This window comes from Rhagoletis zephyria, unplaced genomic scaffold (assembly GCF_001687245.7).
Source record: "Rhagoletis zephyria isolate East Lansing unplaced genomic scaffold, Rhagoletis_zephyria_1.1 Rzeph_scaffold_03569, whole genome shotgun sequence".
Lineage (NCBI taxonomy): Eukaryota > Metazoa > Arthropoda > Insecta > Diptera > Tephritidae > Rhagoletis > Rhagoletis zephyria.
The window spans coordinates 1-22,729 of NW_016160652.1; the positions used below are offsets into that span (position 1 = coordinate 1).

Genomic DNA, 22,729 nt, shown 5'->3' on the forward strand with positions numbered 1-22,729 from the left:
AAAGTTATAATACCATTTCATGCTCATGAAAGGTATAAAAATCAAAACACACGAAAGAATCGATATAGCCACGAAACTGTGGGCCAAATATAGGTCTTTGAAATTTTAAAGATATGACTAATTCAAAAAATTATTTCAAAAATTCAGTGCTATGTGGTATAATAGTATGGGTACCAAATAAGAGAGAAAATTCTGCAGAATTTAAAAACAATAATTTTGCTTTACAAGGTCGAATAGGTACTGGAAATGCGCTTTTAATAAATTTAAGGTTTTAAGGTTAAGCTAAGCGTTCACTGGAGAGAATTTCGCTGCCTACTTTTACTTTTGGTTTAGAAGCATCTTTATAGAGAGCCGTCGACCCTGGGTCTAGGTCTGTGACCCCTTCCCGTTTGTTCCTCTCTGTTGCAGAATTTACAGGAATTTTGCGTGTCCGCTTCTGAGGCCTCTCCATGGATGGCCTTCGATATCCACCATTCGAATATTTAAAATTAATTCTAGTACTCTAGTGGCAAGCATGAAATCCGTGCGCGGTCAGAGTCTGGCTTACCGCCAGCAGCCAAGCGGGTACTCCATAGAAGGGAATGCATCTACCACAGCTGTGTACATCCAGTGTACTAAATATAAATACTTATGTGGTTTCATTCCACGTTTTTTGCATATAGTCGTCCAACAGGCGTACAGGATAGTTTGAATAGAAAATTTTTTTATTTTCTCGTGAAGAGTGCCATCTCTGTCTTGGCAGGGTGACCCTGAGCCCATATTTCTTAGATCAGATATTTACAAGGCCGAGCGCATCTTGCAAAAACTACTGGTTGTTTTACTAAGATTTTTGTCTTGATAGGTATTCCAACTTACTCTGGGGAATAAGACAAGTATTTTTTGGATTTAATTAAGAAAGAAAAGAATTCAAGTACAGCATAACAAATTCAGAAAAAATCCCAAAAAGTCCGGATCAAATCTTGAAGAGCTCCCGAAAAATTACAACACACAATTCTGACAACTCACATTCAATTAAAAAATGTCTTTCGTAAAAGCGTTGCCAATTCTGGCAACTAACTTGAAAGCTCTTCTCTGCCTTTCGACACACTAATTGAAAGATTTCCTAACGAGGAGGTCTAAGTTTTATTCTGTTTATCTTTTTAACCGACTTCAAGAACGGCGGAGGTTATTATTTTTCGCTTTTTTTTTTTTAAATATATGTATGTGTGTTTCGATAATTCGGAAAGGTGGTTCCTCAAAGGTGTGTACAATACTAATTTTGTTTAGATCCGATCTTTGGATCATGAAGAAAATAACGGTACTCCGAAATTTTTATGTATGAGAATTGAAGTAGGTTGTTTTTTGTTTAAAAATTACTTGTAGCAATCAGTTTTTCAAAAATTAAATTAATAAAACAAATATATACATTAAATATCTTTTTAAAACAATAAAAAGTAATGGGCTTATTTCTAAAAAATAAAATAAGTTTAAAGAGGTTTACAAACTGACATTTTCATAAAAATTTTCGAGTTATTAAGCAGTCTTCTTTATTTGTTATCAATTTGGGTGAAAGAATTAAAAGAAAATTAAATTAAAAAAAAAGAATTATTAAATTAAAAAAGGAGCAGAAAAGAAATAGTAAATAAAATAGGTTTCACAAAATTAAATGAAATTAAAAAATATGTTTCTTTTTAAAACAATAAAATTTACAAATAAAATAAAAAAAATACAATATAATAAAAACATAAAAACAAAATAAGTACCAAAATATTTAAGTAAATTAAGAAAATTATTTTCAATATAATAAAGAAAAAATTCATTAAAAAGAACAAAAATGTGTAAAAATTAAATTTAATTAAAAAACAATTTTTATTTTTAAAACAATAAAATCTAAAAATTTCTAAAAATTAAGAAAATTAAATTAAAAAAAGAAAAATAAAAAATAAAAAAAAATGAGCAGAATGGCACGGCAGTGTAAAAAAATTCTTCAGCTATCTTGCCTACTATCTTTCAAATTTCTTCAAAAAGACTAGCAACTTGCAAGATGGTCAGAATTGCCCGGTTGGAGTAGAATTTTATCACAAATATTTTTGTGGTACATTTTAACCTGTTTTTTTCCCTGTTTATGAGTATTTTTTCCTCTGTTTCGCAAAATAAAAAGGCTCATCTTAAGATAGAAGGTTATACGGATTTACCAAAGGAATTTACAAAAGAGTGACAACTTTGACCCTCTGTAGTATAAAACTCAGACAAAAACTCTCAAACCACCGTTATGCGTATACTTTTCCTTTGAATATTTTTGTTTCGGAAAAACAAAGATTTTGTTATACAGTGTAATAAGTTGCTTTCTAGGTAAGGAGGGAAAAGTTTTTTCTCGGCTTCGACTTCTTTATACACTTACCATATTGACTTCAGAAATGGCATCAAAGCTCGCAATGGTAAGATCCATACCCACATGCAATGGCTCGCCTGCAATTTCATTAATAGTTTATAGATTGATGAATAAATTTTAGAGTACATATTTATTTTTTGAAGAAGTTTACCTCCAAAATTCGGACGCAGTCGTATATCATAACCTTGCAGGATTTTTGAGATAGTTTGTGTGACATTCTCCAGGCGACCAGCAGCCATTTCTTTTCGCTTGCATCTGCAATGGAAATGTGCAAAATAACTTTTTTTTTTTTAAGAGTATGTATGTATAAGAGCGTAGTTGAATGGGAGTGTAACTAAATACGAGTATGCTGGGGTGCATAGCGAGTAGGATTAGAGGAAGGCGATTTTGTTGAATTAAGCAGGCAGCAGAATTATGAATTTGTAAAACATTCTTGGCTTGACACTTGACTGCTCAACAGTCTGATAACTTAGTTATTCAGTGCGGCGACTAAGCGCATTACATAAGTCAAGGTTACCAACGACTGTATAGGGCGATTAGTAAACTAGTACACTATCACACATCGAACAACTTTGCCAGCTTAGATTGTCCTGAGTTTGTGAATGTGTAAATTGTCAATAAAGTTGGGCGTTCAAAAGTTTCCAAGTGCATTCAGCGAATGTGTGGTGTTCTGTTGATGTGGCACTTACCTCGCGCTGGGAATGTGCACCAATGTGAGTATGACTAAAAGTAGCAGCGTGCAATAGCCCGTTCGCCGAGTGCTTATCACACCACTCCCACTCAGGCTAGTTCTTCTGCTGCTGCTGCAGCTGCACTCTTGCGATTTTCTTCTGCCTCTACTACTGTTGCTTCCATTCGTTTTACACATTATCGTGTTTTTGTTGTTGTACTTCGTTGTGTGATTGCTGAGTTGGCGGTCATACGTGATATCCCGATGTTGGTCGTGGTAGTGATGAGCGATATTTAGTTGTGTGGTGAGTGTGTGTGTGTTTTTTTTTGCCTATATTGCGTATGTCATGCGAATAGTCCGTTGAAGTTGTGTTCTTGCATTTTTTGCTTTCGAAAGTTGAACTTCGCACTGGTTTTGATTTTCTTGTTAATTATTTCGTTGCTGCTTCAGTGTTGAGCCTGGGGAATAAGAGCAGAATATTTAATTTTTTTTTGGGTGCAATAAGTTTTTAAGTGGATAAAAATTTATTTATACGAAAGATGAACGATTTCTACCAAAAAATTTCGTATTTTCGTTGCCCCTTTCCTTTCTCTTTTCGGGTTCGATTCTACCGTAAAGGCGAACGGTAGGAAATTTGCACCATGGAAGGTCAACATTTTTTTGGAATAAAAGAAATCACCATAAATCATAACACCAAAATTTAAACCATAACATTTAAATTAATATTGAGGAGAAAATTTGCTGTTAAAATATTTATGAAAACAACATTTTGGCAGATTAGGTTAATAATTTTATTTCAGTAAAACTGTGGTCGATTTTTTAAACTATGTGGTAGTTGTGGTAGAAGCAAAAAATTACCCAAATGTAGTAGATCAAGCACAATTGTGGTAAAGTGGCAACACTGCATACCAGCATGAAATATTTTTGGATTTTAAACAATGTATAGAGACTGTTGGTGTCGCGGGTAGAAGTAGCGATTTTCAGACTCGCAATACATAGCCAGTAGTGGATTTTAAATTTAAAATGCAAAAAAATCGAAAAATGAAAACGAATTAAATACATACTGCACTAGGTCTCCCATTTAATTATGTAAACAGCATTGTGAGGAAATGTGAGGTAATTTAGTTGTTCCTATAGTTGTGATCCTTCCACAATTATTTTTTTTTATTGACAATATCTTTTTAATTTAAAAGTCTGTGACAAAATGTTCATGTAGAAAAACATGACGTAATTAAGATCGGAATCAAAAAACATACATCATTCTTTTTTTTTTTTAAGTAATTTTTTTGATGTCCCTTAGTCCGTTACCGGCTAAATTGTAGCCCACTGTGCGCCTGCTTGTAGTTTACCTACTAGTGACCAGACGCTACTAATGTCAGTAAGACCTTATACCGCATAGGTTGAACTGGCCTCACAAAACCTCAATAATTTTTTTCCATGACCCGAAGATCAACACGAACGAGTATTCAAGAGTCGGAATTCAATATACTCGTACAGCTGTAACTGAAAATATAGGTGCCCTACTATACGCCATTGCATAGATCGACTAGTTCATTTATTGGTATAATAATTATGAGTTGGTTATGGATAGCAACGCAACCTCATTTGGGTTGCCGAAGTACGAAGCCACTGAGAGCGTTATATGTATTATGAATGGCAGCTATAGTTAAGTGCTATACAGTTGAAGATAATCGAATTTTGAGGTACCAGCAGCCAAGATTTCAGTGTAAATAGCCGTAGAAACAGTTGAAAATAAATTTTTCTCAATCAAAATTTTCGCGGCAACAACATTCATGCAGTTGCTAATCATCCTTTTTCACTAAAGAAATATTATTTTCTCATGCTAACTGAATAGTATGACAATTTCTTCGATGCCAAGCAAGCTACCAATTTTTTCACAACAATTTTTTTTCCCGCTTAAAAATTGTTCTAAAAATTGGAAATAATGCAACGCCATTCAAAAAAATATTAAAAAGGACAAACTGCTGAACCACCCAAGTGCTTTTCCATTTACAAATAGCAAATATGAAATATAAATTGCCTGCCAGACTCTGCATTGCTGCCTGCCTTTCGCCATATCGAAATTCGGCAATACCTAGGTACATTGCGGAAGTTAAATATAGGCTACTAATATATACACGGCAGCTGCTCCTGAGTGGTCAGAAGTGCGTACCACCATTACGCAGGACCTGGGTTTAATGTCTGGTCTGAGCAACAGCTAAATTAAAAAACAATTGGAAGCTTGGCCAAACGCTTAGCAAAAGTGTAAGCGACAAAATATTATTATTATTATCCCTAATCTATATTTGCATTTTCTCCCAAATCCAATGGAATTTCCTTTACGAGAAATAACACTTTCACATAACTTTTTAAACGAAAAAAAAATACAATAATTGCAACGTTTTATTGAAATTGCCTGCTCATCATTATGCACCTTGTCGGCCAATGCTAAGCACAATGCCAACAATACTCATACGCCATGGTGCTACGCCTTCGCCACAAAACGATCTTAGTTCACGTTTTCTTTTTCTCTCTCTGCTATCCATTTTTGGTTTCGAAACTGCATTCTACATCATCTTTCTATTATTTTGTTGTGCATTTAGTATTGTATGAGTACCTTTCATCGTTATGCATATTATTTCCATAGGTTTTTTTTTTGTCGCTGCTGAACAAAAGTTTATTCAACTTGTTCACTTAATGCACACTCATGCTGCATAAAAGACACTATAGAAAACGGTAACGGTTACAAAACGCAATAATAACAAGTAGGACACATAATAGTAAAAGAAGAAGGTTGTGAGAGAGAGGCGGTGGCGCAAGAGTGGAGAACAAGAGAGTGAGAGGGGTAGAAAGTGAAGTGGCAAGTGAAGGCGACGCATTGTGCCACTTACAAATGCACTTGTATTTTGTTTTGTTGTTGTCGTTGTCGCTGTTTTTTTGTTTCTTTTTTTTTTGTTGCTGGCTTTCCACAATTTCAATTAGGAAGAACCTTCAGTAAAGTGCATAATTGCGTTAAATACTAACACCCCGCATTCCGCAGCTGCCACCAGCCGCCCCACCAACATACATACATATATACGTAACGCAGTCGTGGCGATTTTTGCTACATTTTTGTAATATTTTTTGTTGCAAGTTTGTCATCTTCAAGTTTGTAACCGTGATACATAGTACTCGTACATACGCGCGCACACTCATACAATTTTAGTTCTTCCAATTGTTGGCGTGATTTTTTTTGTTGCTGCTTGCCAGCTGCTGTCAAGTGCACAAGCGTGCGCTTACGCAACTACAAGTGGCTAAATACGAGCTGTGCTGGCTGTCGTTTGCAGGCTTTCGAGCTTGTCGCGCTAGTCGTTGTTGGGTGAAAACAAAAGACGCACGCTTCCGGTGTGCGTGTTATTATCACGGCGTCGATAATTATTGCCGCTAGCTGTTGGCGTGTTTTGTTCCTTTCTCCTTTTTCTACTTTGATCTTTACACCATTGTGCAAAGCGATAAATGTTTTTAAATGTAAAAAAAAATGATAGTAGTTGGTGTTTTGTTTTCTAAGTTTAGTGTAGTTTGGTCGGTTTTGTTGTTGTGTGTAGTTGTATGAATTTTTCCTAATCGCATTTAATTCCTTGCTTATCTTTGTCTCTGTGGAATTGGTAAACTGCCAAATTGAGGGATTAGGCAACTTTAGGCAGCGATGTGCTTTAGGATTATGTACACAGAGCAAAACTAAAGTTGTGATACTTTTAAAAAGAAGAATATGAACCCACTCGCGCAACTTTTTTAGTACCTCGTTACTCATTTTAAATCGGCTCAATGGCATAGGATTTTTTCTTAAAGAAAGTTGACTCGGTGAGAAAAATTTTCAGTTATACAAAATGTGTTTTGCCGTCTCATGCCCTTCCAAGGAGTAAGGGAAAATTTGTTTGTAACGCCGAAATGTGATGAGTTAGCAATGCCACAAATTGCCTGCAGACAGACCCATCTACTCAATGAAAGCAAATATCCAGCAAGACGCTTTGAGACAGAGGCCGATATGAGTTTCGTCCATCTGCTATTATGTCTCTCAGTGATTTCTGGGTGGGAATGCTATCACTTGCTACGGATAAGACACATGTATAGTTACCGAGTACTCCCAACCGACTTGGCACTCAGCATAAAACAACTTCAGATTTGCCTTCCTAAACTTAGTTGGAAAGTATTTAGTTAGAGGGCTGGTTAATGCCTTGAGTACAGCTTGGCCATCAATAGAGACACGAAAACCCCTACCTCTCCAACTATGTTCTACCAAGTAGTCCACGACCTTGAAGATTGCTTCGACTATCTTCAAGAAAAATCTCAAACAACTGATAACACTGAAGGAACGCTGAAATGAACAAAAAAAAGCCGTGACACGTAAACTTAATTTTGGATCGTAGATTACAGCTCTGTATACCGCTTTTCTATATCAGGTCATCATCACGATTTCGATCATAGAGTTGTAAGTCCTGAAGATCCTTATTGGTGACAGATTATCGGTTTTGCCTAGAGCAGCTGGTTTGTTAGTTGGTTGAAGTTTCGAGTTTAAAAAGTCCAATTAGCACTTATGCGTGCCGTTTTAAAACCACTACTCGCAATTTAACCTGAATAGAAGTTGGTTATTTATCTCAAACCCAGCATGTGGAGTTCAGGAACTTAAGAAGTTGCAGTGGGTTAATATCACTTTTGTCTGTTAAACTGTAGAAACAGGTTTTGCCTAGAAATCTGATTCTAGCCCTACATAGTGCTGGGCAATCGCAGAGCAGATTGTACAATTACGACAACAAGTGTTGTGTTCCAGTCCTAGTCTTGTAACCTCCTCTGCCTCTGAGATATCCAGAGCCGACCCATTCCTGGCCAGCTCGTCAGCCATCTCGTTGCCATAAATTCTACTGTACCCCAGCACCCAGATCAGTGCAACGACATGCCTATCAGCTAAAGCTATAACGTTCTCCCTGCACTTGTTTTATTATGCTGGAGGTGATGCTTCGAGGATAAAATTATTTTGAACGCTTCATTTATGGAAAAGACCTCTGCCTGAAAAACACTGGCCGAATTTGGTCGTCGAATAGACTCTTCGATTTGGAGGTCGGTTGAAAATATTCCCGCTGTTGCGCCGCAATCAATTTTTGTGCGTTCAAAAGAAAGAGGATCCTTCGATTGCTTTCTTGATGGAAAAATATTGCCGAAGTTTTTCTTGAAAAGAAGCGAAAGATGAATGTAGCCAGTTTTTTTCGCGAATGCTTGGCTCGTTGAAAGAATACAGGATACGTCCATGCCCCTACGTACATTATTTCCACAATCTAAGGTTCCTCAACCTCAGGGTACTCTGTGAAGCACTTTACTTGATAAAAAGGTCAATCGGTAGCAGATGGTAGATGACATTCAATGCTTCCGTTGGACATGATCTCATCAGGCTGACAATTGTATCCTGCCTAGCGCTCTACGCACGTAGTTCATCTCTACGGCTTTCCACTAAATCAGCGAACCGTATGCAACAATTGAGCGAATCACCGCCTAGTATATTCATAGCATAAGATCAGGCCGTAGGCCTTACCCCTTACCCAGCATTTTCTTGCAAGAACACAGAGCCCCCTATGGGTTTTTCTACTCGGTGCTCTGTGTTCATTTTCCAGTTTAATTTCGGTGTGAGAATGACTCCCAAATACTTAGCATAAGTGGAAGAAAAAGAGTATGCCAATTTAAAAAAGGTAGGTTAAAATTAGGAGCTTTTTCCTTGTAGTGAATAATAGTAATTCGGTATTCGTGGGCCCGCAGCTATTTGCCCAAGAACCCAATTCCCCTAGGGCTCTTTGAAGCATTTCGCTGATCACATTTATGCACAATCCGGATACCATAATCACTACATCATCTGCATACGCGACAACTTTTACCCCCTGCCTGTTGAGAAGCCTAAGCAGCGGCGACAGTGCCCCGCTTTGAGGAGTCCACGTTTTGGATGACTGATGAATACGCTGGTGCCTAGCTCAGCTGTTACAATCCTTGTACGAAGCATGGTAGAGATCCAGTTTACCAGGAAGTTCTCAATCCCGAGTGCGGATATGCTAGGCTATATCATAGCCATCGATACATCTTTAGACAGTCTACTACAAGAAAAGATTTGAGTGTTAAGCTCGTTTGTAATCAGATCCACTTAAATTTTTCGTTCATTATCTGCCCTGGCGAATTTTGTATCGGAAACTTAACGTTCAGGTGATGTTTGCGCTATTCAACCCTTTCGGGGCCGCAAGCCTATATTTATACTAAATATACTCGATGAAATAAGAACCTTCTCCTATTTTGAAGTTGGTAAAAATCCTGATTTTTCTTGAAGAAAGGATAAGAAAAAAATATATTTTTCAACACAATTTGCTGACTTTGCCTTGTCCAGACTAAAATGTTACTCCCAGTTTTGAGAACGCATCTTCCAGTTACCACGAAAAGAGCGTAGTGCGAAGACCACTAAGAAAACCAAGTCATAAACCAGTTTTTCCTCATACATATACATAAGTAAATTTTGAAAGTTTAATAAAATGTTCATTACAATTGAAGTTTGTGTGCATGGTCATAGTTTGTCACTTATTTTTGTTAGTTGTTGACACCTTTGATCCGTTTTATTTGAGTAACTTGAATTATTTTCATCATTGAAATTTATTCCCCATCTTCTTCGCAATTCTATTTATAGCCGCAAAATTTAGAATCACAAAAATACAAACACTCCTCCAAAGAGCCTTTGTGCGTCAGCAATTTCCATAATTTCTTTTTCTCTAATTGCTTTTACCCTTTCGCCATTTGTTTTTTGCAGTATGCCTTTTCACGACGCGTCGCGCTATGACGTGCATTATAGAATTTAGTTACACTTTAAAGTGATTATGCCTAAAAATATGCATCACACATTTAGTAAGTGGGCAAGTACGCGTGACAAACATATGCATACATACATACATACTAGAGGGCTGCATGAACTCATTCAAACTTCTAGCCAAACAGAGTACAGCAGATTTGAATATTTTACTTATTTTACTCATAGTTTGGAATTTTGTACGTTATGAATATACATTTTGTTTTAAATTTTCTACCTTCAAATTGAAGAATGTGAATGAATAATGGAAAACATTCAAATCATTCAAACTGATTTCGGTAAAACAAACAAGTTTGTTCGTATTGTAAGGAGCGCAGCGATACATAAATTCATATACATATGTATGTATATGTTTGTATACACAAAGTATAGGCAAAGTAAATTTTTCACAATATATGCAACAATTTTTACTCTAATATTTTTCCGCCAATTTCGTATAAAATAACGATTCCTAAACTTTGTGCAAAACTCGCGAAAATTCAGCAAATTTTCATGAAAATATTTTAAGTATGCAGATTTTTAGCCCAATCAATTTTATTACAATAAAGTGCAATTTTTAAGTAGCTAGGAATTACCATTGATTTTTGTCAATATTTTTTTACGCAGTCTCTTCCATATTTTTTTTTTTTTCGAAAATACTTTATATGGAAAAAATGCAAAACACCTTAAACAAAAAAATTCTCAAAAATCAACTCGATTTTTGACTAACTCCGAACTTGCATTGTTTTTACTAGATTCTAATGGGCTGTATTAAAAAAAATCTAAAAAATCTGATTAAAACGTTGAAAATTCTGATGAAAATTTGCTGAATTTTCGGCAGTTTTGCACAAAGTTTAGGAATTCGATTTTTATGTTTTTTGTTTTTGAATGAACCATATTTTTATACAAAATTGGCGAAAAATTATTAGAATTAAAATTAGTGCATATATTGTGAAAAATTTGCTGTGCCAATACTTTGTTCCAGCAGTGTATGTATATCAGAACATGTATTCACTCAAATTAAAAAACAAATTTCAAGCCAAAATCATTCATTCGTTTTGTATATGAATAATTCAGAAGCCGTTTTGAATGAATTCATGCAGCCCTCTAATAAATACGCGCATACATGTAATATTAAAATGAGAAAAGAGACGCTGAGCGCACTGCAAAGTAACAAACGAGACTACTAACTATGTACGAGAATGAATCCAGCAACAATAAAGCAAAGGCGCTGCAATTAAAAAAAGAAAAAAAAGCATGAAAAAAAAACGACAAACAGCAGCCTCGGCAGCGAAATTCATTACATCAAATGACAAGCAACAAGAGGACACTCACAGAGGAACTAAAAAACCAAAAAAATAGCTTCAAACATTAACTGAAATAACTGCAAATGGCAGCACTGCCGACGGCAATGCCACGTAAAAGCCATGCTGTGCTGCATTGCCCCTAAAGCAACGCCAAACAACGTCGTCGTCGTCGTCGTCAAGCGCCGGATATGTGTTGCTTTGAGCGGCGCTTGCAAATTTGACCCATTTTGAAATTGGAATATTTTCATAGTCGCTTTTGCTTAACACATTTTTTCGCTTATTTTTTAGTTTTTGTTCTTTTTTTTTGTGGGGTCGCACATTATGCACTTTTGCTCCTCGAATTGCACTTGAAGGACGAAACGATTTTCAATATTATTCAAGTCATCATGGTGAGTGTGTCACATACATACATATGTACATACATGTAGGCGCATATGAGTGTATATGATAGATACGTACACGTGTGCAGTAGTGTTGCAACTGTTTGTATGTTTATATGTTTGCATGTGCGTTGTTAGTTATGCATATGACATGCATAAAGTATAGTTCTGCATAATGAATAGTTAATGTGTGGCATCCCCTCGACACACACACACACACACACACACACACACACATACGCGCATACACAAAAATGCACCAACTCACACACCAGCAAAGTAATTTTCGCAGCATGCGCTCGCATGTGCACATTATTGCTGGCTTCTGCTGATTGTACCCGCTGCCCGCGCATATAATTAAGCACCTCGACTTAATGCTGCTCAACACAAACGTTGCGGCTGTGACTTTTTTGCGTTGATTTGGTAACATGTATCTACCGATTTTTTTTTTTTTAAACGAAATTCAATAGCGCTACTGAATTATTAATGCCAAGCTATAATTCATAAATCGCCATTTTTGGCAAGCTGGCTCCATTAAATTAGATGTTTTTTTTTTGTGATTTCATAATGCTTTACTCCACTTTCAATCACCTCATTAACAGACCCGTACGCTTCATTTTTCCGTTCGTTGCTTTTCTCGTTGTTGTTGTTGTTTAATTTTTTTTTGTACTTCTTGACAATCTTTAACGACCGACCATTCGACACCATTAACGCCACTACCACTAACCACTCCGATCCGATTACGAATTTCAGCTTCACAGTTGCAGACGAAAATTAATTTCACTTTTCGCAAACGCTTTCATCGCGTCGCTCCCGCATTTGTCCCCAAAATCCCAATTCACTTTCACGGTCCGTCTGCTACTGCGACTGCTTCTTCTTCTTCGTTTTCCTATTCTTGTCGCATCCACTGCTCTTGCATGTGCACGTGTGCGTGCGTATGTGTTGGTTGCTTATATCAGTTCACAGTCAACGCGCGTTAATCCGTTCAAACACACGAGCTCTCGTACACAGCCAACAAACGAATGCCGATGAACTCAGAAGAGCGTTTGCCATAAGGCTCTGGGCTGTTTGCCTCGAATCCTCGTAAATCTGATTAAAGCATTTGATGAGTACGGCAGCAAGAAATGCAGAGTTGTAAAATGCAGCTAGAACAGCTAGAAGAATACTTGGTGGTTGGCGAGGAGTGTGGTGCTGCTGAGAGATGGCGCGGATGCTGTGCCCACTGAGAGGATGTTCATTTGTTGGATGCTGCGCACTGATGCTGTTGAGTGTGGTGGAAATTGAGGTTAATTTCCGGCAAGGGCGCCATCTGGTTGTGAGACTAATTCTGAATATGTGAGAAACTGGTTATGAGTTGAAAACTGTATATTAGCCCTTTTGAGAAAATGGGTTTATCATCATAATTATTACAATAACTTCCTGATTGTTAATTTAGTAATTTTCGATAGTCAAAATTAAGTTTAAAGACCATATCTTAAATAAGCAAAGAAGCCTAAGTAAAGGACAACCGAAGTTTGTACATATATTCGGTGCATATACAGGGTGGCCTAGACACCCGTCCGCCCTTCCGAAAATGGAGGAAATGTTTTTTATTGAAAAAGGCAAGAATATGAACTACCAAGATAAAGTCGTATTACCGACTTTCGGTTTCAGCCAGAAGTATACTCGACTGTACCGAATCGATTCCAAACCAAAAACACCTTTGAGAAGAATTTTTCTGTCGATGGTGAAAGTTTGCATTTTTTCCAAATTGGTTGTAAATTACTTTTTTTTGATCAGAATCGAAATAAATTCAGTCATAAAAAATCTAGTCATCGAAGTTTATCAGGTTAACCAAATTCATCGAATCATCGCCGTTTAGAGTTATTGAAATTTATCGAAATATCCCTGTTCGTTGAATTATAGCAACGCATCCAATTATTCAAATTGATCAACGATTGTCGAAATTTATAGACACAGAAAATTAGTTGTCGAAATTTACGAATAGTTATCGAGTTATAAAAACTCATGGGATTATTGAAATTTCCAAATTTAATGAATTTTATCAAGTTATCGATATTATTGAACTATCGTCATTTATAGAGTTATCGAAATTTGTTGAGTTATAGCAATGGATCGATTTCTTTCAACTTATCGAATTATCGATATTTATTGATTTACTGAAATTTGTCAATCTATCGAATCGAAGTTTTCGGATTTTTCAAAATATTTCGAGTTATCGGAATTTTAACGTTATATAAGACCATCGAGTTATCACAGCTTATTTTAATTTACCAGAGTGTAAAGAGTGAACTAAATTCGTCGATAGCTTTTGAAAAATATGGAGCTATCAGAATTAACCGAGTTATGGAAATTACTTGGATACCTCTACCGAAGTTTATAGAGTTATCAATTTATATTAGGATGTACACATTTTGGGCACATTTTTTGAAATTTTTCGAAAATGATCGAAATTAGTCGAGTTATCGAATGTTATTGAGCTATCGGATTTTAGTGTTTTTGAAATTCATTTTGTTATCGGTGTGTGTAAAATTATCGAAATATATCGACAAAATGAAATATATCGGGTAATACCAAATCCTGCGAAAGAACTCCAAAGACCTTCAAAGATATAAACAATTGTAGTCACGTAGGGGAAAAAACGGTCGAATTTCGACTTCTTAGGACCGATTAGCCAAAAAATGCATGAATGGTATTCATATTTCCAGGGTATATTAAGATCGCTGATTCCGTATGAATCATCTACTTGTTTAGCCATAATTAATTTGCACCAAAAAAACTTGGGACTCAATGTTTATCATACGCCCCGGCAAACATTTGGCTTGCAACTTTATAAACGATACTCATACGACCCGGCCCTTTTATCATCATGCTTTCAAAGCCGTATCAGTCAGCTCAATTGGATCAGAACATTGAAATTTTGTTAAAAAGTTATCCAGACTTTTAATAAATAGTTGCCGTGTGCTTCTTCAAAAAGTTTTAATAGCTCAAGAAAAAATTCCATGATTTTCCATTAGTCTGGCAAAAATTGGGCTCATGTCATTGTCGAAGATTTAAATGCATCATATAGTTGCAATATTTCTGTGGGACGACTTGCGCAACATTTGCGAATTGGAATGCGAGTGCGAATATCCGCAACATCTTGGTGACGCGTGTAATTTCATCTTAGTCGAACACTAAATAAGGATTTTCCGAATATTTCGACACCAGCGCCAACTAGCGGATCCAATTTTTGTAAACGTTTTTCTAATCGCACCTGCAGTGTACGCTTTTAATTACATCAAAATCGGACGCTAAATACAGATTTTATGAATATCTCGACTCTGGCGCCACCTAGCCGATTAATTTTCCGCAAAACTATTACTCCTGCCAGTACACTTCCCTAATTTGATCAAAATGCGATCATGCTCAACCTAGGCGATTATGTTGTAGCCTCTGCCCGTGCCATGGGTCTAGGGATTACACTTTTCCAATTTGGTTAAAATCCGTTTGTTGGCTTTTGAGCCTAGTTTTAATACATATATATGTATATGACTCGTAGTTTGTTGGTTGCAAGACCAGACCTTAACAGCAAATCAAATTATGAAAAATACCCTCCTCCTCCATACCTAATTCAAAGTCCTTCGGATAGCCAATAGCTAAACTAATAACTTGTTTTTTAACTACGAAATAAGGGTTTGAGCAAGCGAATCTACCATCAATTTACTCTTGTAATCTGATAACCTTCTGTAAATGTTAACCTCCATCTGCTCCACCTTGGCGTATGCACATAAAATTCCCGTTGGTCGTTAGCATGGCTCTCAAACTCACAAAATATGAATGATATCGCTGAAACCTAATAAAAAATTAGGTACTTATTTATTATGGAAAATAATTCCTTTTTGGAAGCACTTAGTTTATAATTATAGCCAATAACGAGCTTTAATGTATCCGGCTTTTGTGGAATAGCGACACGGTTACGAATATTTGCATCCTGGTTTGGTCCTTAATAGCGCGTGCATAAACAATTCCAAACTGAGGCGAAAGGGTGACAAAACATTACAAAATAATATTTGCAGAAATTCAAAATTAAAGGGAACGAGTGTGCCAATCGATGGTATGGGAACAGATGTTTGTTTATTCTCTATTCACGTACATACATAAATACATATTTTTTTCTATATTTATGTATTTACATGTATCAAGGTAAATATCTGCTAATCAGCAAACACTTTAAAGTAAACGCATTACTTTGTTGATGAAATTTGGGGGGCTGTGCGAACGCCGCACACTTTGGGGTTGTTTATTCTAAAATTACGAGTGCATATATACTGTTTTGTAAATAACAATTCAGCATAATAATCAAGCATATTTTTATTTTCCATTTAACAATCAAAAATGTAGCTATTTACGCATGCAGCGGAGCAGTTGTGAAACGATTTACATAAATTACAAAAGTAAATATTTAAATAGAGATTTTGATAAGCGATTACACATGCACTTGTTTGCTCTTAATCACATATGTGCAGTTGAGATTTTTGACTTCCATGTATTTATCAAAAATCAAATAATGTTTGCAAGTGAGACCGAAAATCTTAAGTAATCATATCGAGTAGGTTATGCTTTAGGGAGAAACGGATAAGGCAAAAAGTTGCTTTTATGTTGAAAATTTTATTTTTCACTCCAACCGAGTTTTTAAAAGGATATATGTCGATTGTGGCAGCCTGTTAAAAAAAAAGAAATAACTATTCCTTAATGAAAATGTTGTGTCAGTGTCGGAAGCAGCGGTGGCCTATCAAATTGTACTTTTCAAATTCGAGACGACCGGTTCGGTAAACTGACAGGTATAAGCAGCCATACAAGCATCAATAAACAGGTATTCATGCAGATTCTGCAATTCATTTCCGAGTGAATTTTAACCTTATTCAATTTGCATTGAAACCAGTGATGGAAAAGTATGTACAATTGTACTTTTTCAGCCCTTTTATAATTTGAAAGTACATTCGGTACATAAAGTATTCCTAGAATTTTTATCCTCCTTGTATTTATTTCAAGAGTCACGAACTTTGCGCAGAGTTGTTCTCTCGAACATATCCCCTCTTATTCAGGCAGCTATTTCATGTGAGCAGACAGGAATGATCAGCGATTTGTTAAGGTGAATTTCTGTTTGTTTTGAAGGCCCTGAATTATGCTTCGTTCGACCTCTGACTGACAGTATGCTGGCTCCTAAATTAAAAAAGGTCCTTTGTGGCTTCGAAATACTGCCGTCTACAGTGTCCTGCTGATTTGGTTTGTTGCTAGGAGGTAATTTGACTTTTTCTCATTCTCCGCTAAATCAATCTCTTTTTCTTCTTTCTTAAGGTTGAGTAAAGGCTAGAAAGGTTCAAATGTAATGTATCCTAATAAATATATGTATTATATCTCTGGAAGTATAGCAAACCTGTAGAAGTATTTTAAATTTGTTATGGAGATTTATATTATCAGTACCGTACTGACAGACAAAATTTCAGTTAATGTAAAAGGGAGAGCCGGCATCTGCCGTATAGTCTAAAAATCGCATGATGCATACCTACGGTGACCATCCGTCCTTTATTTTAAAGGACAATACTTTATTTTAATCGCCAGTCATTTATAATTTTTTTTTTCAAAATAAATTACGCTTTTTTCCCTTTATTTCTTAAACTGTCCTTTAAATCGGCTCTGCATTTTTCAGAGGTAAATTTTTAAACACAGAATATGAAAAATAAAAATATCCCTTATAAAATATATTGGAAACCTTCGCCATTTTGTTTCGCAACCCACTTAAGGGTTTCTGTTTAATCGGTAATCTTTGTGCAATCTATAAAGCACAGGGAATCGTGTTGCACGCTGAGTTTCCAGTTCCACTGCTGCACAGTGGTTCAAAACTGGCATTTCGTGTTCTTGATTTACTGGAGCCTTCATTTTTCACTTAATTTGATTAATTTTTATTTTTTTATGAAAGCCTGCAATATTTGCAAGAGACCAGTTGAGCCTGATTACTGAACTTTTATTTGATTGTATTAAATTTTTTAGTGCAAAATGCAGAAAAACTATACACAAAAAAAAAAAATTTGAAATGTTATAAAGAAAGGTTCACCAAAATAAATATTTTTTCTGGTTTTTAGTAAAAATTGGTTGAAAAATGAAGGTACCGGTGCATTATGAACATTAAGTTCCAATTTTGAACCACTGTGTGCTGGATTCGTCGGGCAGTATGAATTATGGTAAACACATTTTAGTAGCAAAGGATGGTGAAGTCCTTGAAAAGGATTTGGCTTAATTTTTCGCTACAGCAGGGGAACTTGTACTCCCAAATCATTTTGAAAAAAACTGTCCTTTATTTTACGTTGGTTAATATGGTCACCGTATGCATACCTCTCGAGGCATTTAGTTACAGTACTGAGGAGGGGTTTTTTATGAGATAAAGAGTACGTTCACGTATGCCATAATCCGAAAAATGTGGTTTTACGTGACGAGTAATACGATATCTTATGGGACGTTTCGAGCCCAGGTTACTCAATTTGAGTTAAACTTAGATGATTGATATTCTTCGTATGCTTAGCATGAAGACGAGAGTTTGTAATTTCATAGTTTTAAATGGCCTAAATGCCTTAACTCGCTTAAAAAATATATAGCTATAAAAATGGGCACAGAAATAATTTATAACATCATTAAATTATTTTTCATAATTTTACATATAAAAACGTGAGGTGAAACCCACCGGATATCAGCTGGTATCCCAATAAATCAGAAGGTTCCAGTGTTCTAAGTCATAGAAACTCCGCACATTTATTTATTTTTTTAATTTAAGTACTTCAAATATATTTTTAATTATTCTTTAAAACCAACTAACAACAACAATGTAACAATCCGTTTATAACCAATAGATCTTAACATTGCCTAAATGCTATACAAATTAATATATTTTCTCTAAAGTATTAAATTAAGGATTTCTATTTGTATGTATGTAAACATAAGTTGTATGTAATTATATTGCTTAGTATAAACATGTTAGCTTACAAACTATATAACCGATTTTATGTAACTATAAGTAGGTACTTATTTGTTCACTAAGTTGGCTAATCAAATATAAAAGAAGCTCGTTGTTTGTTGTGGTGTTTGTCTTTATTGCTCTGATTATGTTAACTAAGCGTTTTGTTTTGTAAAATATTATCATCAATCTTTTTTATTTGTATTGATATTATTTATCTTATTTATATTTTTGATGTTACTAAATAACTCCCCTCTGTCGAATTCTTAACCCTTCATTGTTGACCAGTTTTTAAACTCCTTTTTGTATACGCCATAAGCTAGCCAATAGAGTAGCATAAAGAAAGCAAACGACATCGGAAAAGCGACGCGCGAAACTCGATCGATAAGCGAGACGCTATTCACATAGCGAGTACCTGAAAAATTTAGAATATGTATAAGTATTAAATATGTAAAATATTTGAAATTTGGTAGAGGTTAATCAAAAATGAGCATACTCTGCCTTATTATTTTTGATCAATCTTACACAAGGATTCAAAAGACGGCTAGAAGCCTAGCATACATCTTTCTTTTACTGAGGGATCTAATGCGGAAGGTAAATAGCCTCTTCTTCCCAAATGATAACAACATTTATTAATCGTCAAGAAAAGGATATGGGATACACAACAACAAACGCACAAGATGATTTGGAATTGAAGGGAACGCAGAATGGAGTTTAAGCTATGAACAAAAAAAAAAAAACACATTGAGACTTTGCGAAAGCTTTCACAACTGAATTTCGGCTCCTCACCGCATCTAACGCTCCATTGGTTATATGAGAAGGCGGTAGAAACCATTCAGCACTTTCTTCAAATTTTCTGTAACTTAGCACCAGTGTATTACCGATCATTCTCTTGGACAAGCGCCAATCGGGGCTCGAGGACCACTCGAAACAGTTCGGGAAATGCTTGACTTCTCGCCCGATTACCTCGGTTACTTCGAAATGAAACTGATTTGGGTCCCAGAATAACTGCATGGCTCACAAATTACCTAGTTGGGACACTTTTGGGGTCATCTCTCCGGACAGGGAGAGTGTAGGAGTTCCTATGACACCTGTAGACGGTTCCTGAATTGGCAAGCGTTTGGTTACCTCAGTGGAGAGGCATGCGGTCTTAATCTAAAAGTTTTACAGCGGTTTAACGTCCGATCTTATGATATGACTGTTCGGTATAGTGGACAACCCTACAAAGCTAGTTTAATCATGCAAAACTAGGGAGAGTTCAGAGGGCCGCATGCATTGGGACAAAAGAGGCAATGAGAACTTGCTCTATGGACATCCGCATGAGTATTAGAAATGTATTTCGTATAGACTTCCACATAATTCACACCGTAACAGCATCGCCTATAATACTCATGGGAGTGGGTATATATGTAAATGGAAACAAAGAGCTATTAGGCATAGCTATATAATTTCTTGACTGGCTTGTGCGCCATAGACTAGCTACTGATTGCATACGACTAGAAATAAAATTTCTCAGACCTTTCGGGGTTATTCTCCCATCGAGAGCCGCCTGGAATGGGGTACTTGGTATCTCTGTCGACGGCCTGTGGATTTGGATTTTTTTTTCTACGAATTCGTGGGATTAAGAACGTCAACCCATCTGCCCGATTTTGCTTGTGTTTTCCAGGCAGAAGTATTCGCTATAGCTGAAGGCTGTTGTAGAATGCAGCCAGGCAGCGGTGTAGAAGGTGTAGGTCTCACAGTCAGCTCAATCTAGATTTGGTTTGGGCTCCTGGTTAAAGCAATATTCCCGGAAACGAGGCTGCAGGTAAGTTAGCCAGCGGCGCTCCTCATTGGCCTCGATCGAGGATCGTATCTCACCCCCAATTGGAACCATATACAGAGACATCTTTCTCAACAACCTTCAAAAATCAGTTCAGAGGTGGCGGATGGCGGCAGGCTGCCGCATATTAAAAGTTATGTGGCCAGTGTACAACCCTAGTAGAACACAAACAACCCTTTTGAAAAAACCCAGACCTAACGTTTTGAGGCTAGTAGCGATTCTTTGAGCATTGGCGGACTGTCAAAAGAGCTTCTGCAGTTGACTTTCGATTCCAACGGTTGTCTTAAGCGGGAATTGTTCATTAGAAAGCCATAATTTCGGAATGGTCCCCTACTTCCGCAGCAAGTGTGAAGACTGATGAGGTTGACTCATCTCAGCACTTCCTTCTCAAATACCTTGTTTTCGTTAGATTAGGGTCTAAATATCTGGGCTTCTTTTTAATGAACACCGCGTAAGTTTTTAGAGTGGATGTCAGATGTCAGCGGAACTTCATTCAGAGCACTCAGCGCTTTTCTTTACAACTTCCCACGGATTACCTGGAGGTACAGTCCTATCTATTAATGGTTATTTTTAAGGTTTTCATATTATCCTCGCCAAATTTACACTTTAATGATGGAATCACAGTTAATCTATATGTTTCAGATAGCACCCAAGCTTTTTTGTAACTACGCTTCAATTACTCTATAGATAACGCCAGCGACCACCTCTAGTTTTTTTGAGGTAAATGAAAATATGTACATAACAATTAATTTGATCACCTTTTGTTACCGCCGCATCACGTTCGCGTTGTTTTCGAAATTTCTCATCCCCAATCAGACAAAGCCACATTTGACGTGCTTTAGAGATAACTGGCGGCTCAGTTTGTGTGGTGCGTTCCATGGTAGAAGCATGCGAGGAGGGAGCCGGAAATATTTGTGTCGGATCCTGCAAATATAGAGATGAGAAATCAATAGTGGTCTTACGTATAAAAGTTAATTGAAGTTAGTCAAAAAACTCACATTATAGATGGGACATATCATTGCATTGCGCTTGCAAAAGTTACCAGCTAAAGAATGTTGAATTTCGCAAACAGATTCATTACTGCGTTTTATCGAGCAGCTCTGTATATCCTCTTCGGCCTCATCATCAGCAATGCCCTCGTCAATGTCCTCCCATTCATCCTCGCTTATGGGTATTTCACCGCTCCCGACCTACAACAAACAACACATATAAAATAGTATGTACTGCAGACTTAAGTACTTAATATGCACTTGAAGAAATATATGTATATGTTTTCTCTTCTCGCATTACAGACCTTTGTAAAATAATGTACGCCTGCGAATTCCAAAAGCGTCGCAATGCAGTAAAGGAAACTCATCAGCAGAAACCAATCCAATGCTGTAGCATATTTCACTTTGGGTAAATCAGTGCGTGAATCCAGACTTATTGTGGATAGAGTGAGCACAGCAGTCACGCAAAGTCCGACACGATCGCTAGTTGCCTCGCGATGTATCCAGAAGGAGACCCACGATAAGACGACGATCAGTATGCAGGGCACATAAACCTGTGGATGGTAGACATTTGAATATCCTCGAAAGTTCATCTCATCTGCGGTCTTTTATGTGCTCACCTGTATGAGAAAATAGCCTGTGTGTCGTTTAAGATTGAAAGCTACATGCAGCACAGAGAAATCTCCTTCGCGTCTGGTGTACGTGAAATTGCGTTGTTTCATGCTAATCAAATCGAATTGATTCAGCGTCATGCCAGGCACAAACGATACCGCATCGTCTGCACCTTTCCACTCGTAGACTAGTTGGCGATTTGTGTAACCATCTATTGAAAGGTGAAATGTTCTGGAATAAATCAAGTTTTTTGTAAAAATTTTACTTTTACTTACAACTGCCGATTATAAGTGGACATGATTGTAGATCCATTGGAAAGTTTTTCAGCTCCATGGGGCAGGTTGCTTTTATGGTGAGTCTGTAATTAAATGTAAAATAAAATATTAAATGTAGCTGGATTTATTTAATTAATTAATGCTTACTAAGGCGGCCGCTGTGGTATAGTGGTAAGCAGTGCGCGCTTCCACTCCACAGGGCGTGGGTTCAAGCCCTGGTCAAAACAAAATCGCAAAAAAAATTTGGAAAAAAGGCTTCTGCCATGAAAAACAGCTTCTAATAAAAATACAATCGCCGTTCGGAGTCGGCGTAAAGCCCCGTCCGGAGAAAAAGCCCGGCAGAACACTAATGTGTTATATATGTAAGCGCCAGTATATTATTATTATTAATCTTAAGCAGATCAGGAATCTTTATTACTCTACACCATTTCCAGTTGTAAATGAGAAAGCGTCAAATGAAATTGC

General features: G+C 36.6%; 2 protein-coding genes across 2 annotated transcripts in view; both read right to left on the reverse strand.

The window, feature by feature from the left end:
* Positions 1 to 2,368: 2,368 nt before the first annotated feature.
* Positions 2,369 to 12,503, reverse strand: LOC108369247 (gamma-aminobutyric acid receptor subunit beta-1-like). Its single transcript, XM_017624324.1, has 4 exons — positions 12,167 to 12,503; positions 3,061 to 3,499; positions 2,523 to 2,626; positions 2,369 to 2,448 (listed from the first exon to the last, which is right to left on the reverse strand). Exons 2-4 carry the CDS (start codon positions 3,237 to 3,239, stop codon positions 2,369 to 2,371), a joined length of 363 nt encoding a protein of 120 aa, XP_017479813.1. The 5' UTR covers positions 3,240 to 3,499; positions 12,167 to 12,503.
* Positions 12,504 to 18,832: 6,329 nt separating this feature from the next.
* LOC108369248 (gamma-aminobutyric acid receptor subunit alpha-2) overlaps positions 18,833 to 22,729 on the reverse strand; it is a 24,925-nt gene continuing 21,028 nt past the window's right edge. Inside the window, exons 6-11 of the mRNA XM_017624325.1 lie at positions 22,265 to 22,347; positions 21,998 to 22,200; positions 21,683 to 21,931; positions 21,387 to 21,578; positions 21,147 to 21,312; positions 18,833 to 18,981 (exon numbers count right to left, since the gene is read on the reverse strand). Coding sequence (XP_017479814.1) covers positions 18,833 to 18,981; positions 21,147 to 21,312; positions 21,387 to 21,578; positions 21,683 to 21,931; positions 21,998 to 22,200; positions 22,265 to 22,347 — 1,042 coding nt within the window. The remainder of the gene's footprint in view (positions 18,982 to 21,146; positions 21,313 to 21,386; positions 21,579 to 21,682; positions 21,932 to 21,997; positions 22,201 to 22,264; positions 22,348 to 22,729) is intronic.

What these genes read in the sequence shown, in the direction of transcription:
- LOC108369247 (XM_017624324.1), bottom strand. Translation starts at nt 3,239, where the DNA reads ATGTGTAAAACGAATGGAAGCAACAGTAGTAGAGGCAGAAGAAAATCG. An exon ending in GTGCACATTCCCAGCGCGAG is followed by an intron (nt 2,627 to 3,060) that starts GTAAGTGCCACA and finishes TTTCCATTGCAG; the next exon opens with ATGCAAGCGAAAAGAAATGG. An exon ending in ACTGCGTCCGAATTTTGGAG is followed by an intron (nt 2,449 to 2,522) that starts GTAAACTTCTTC and finishes ATGAAATTGCAG; the next exon opens with GCGAGCCATTGCATGTGGGT.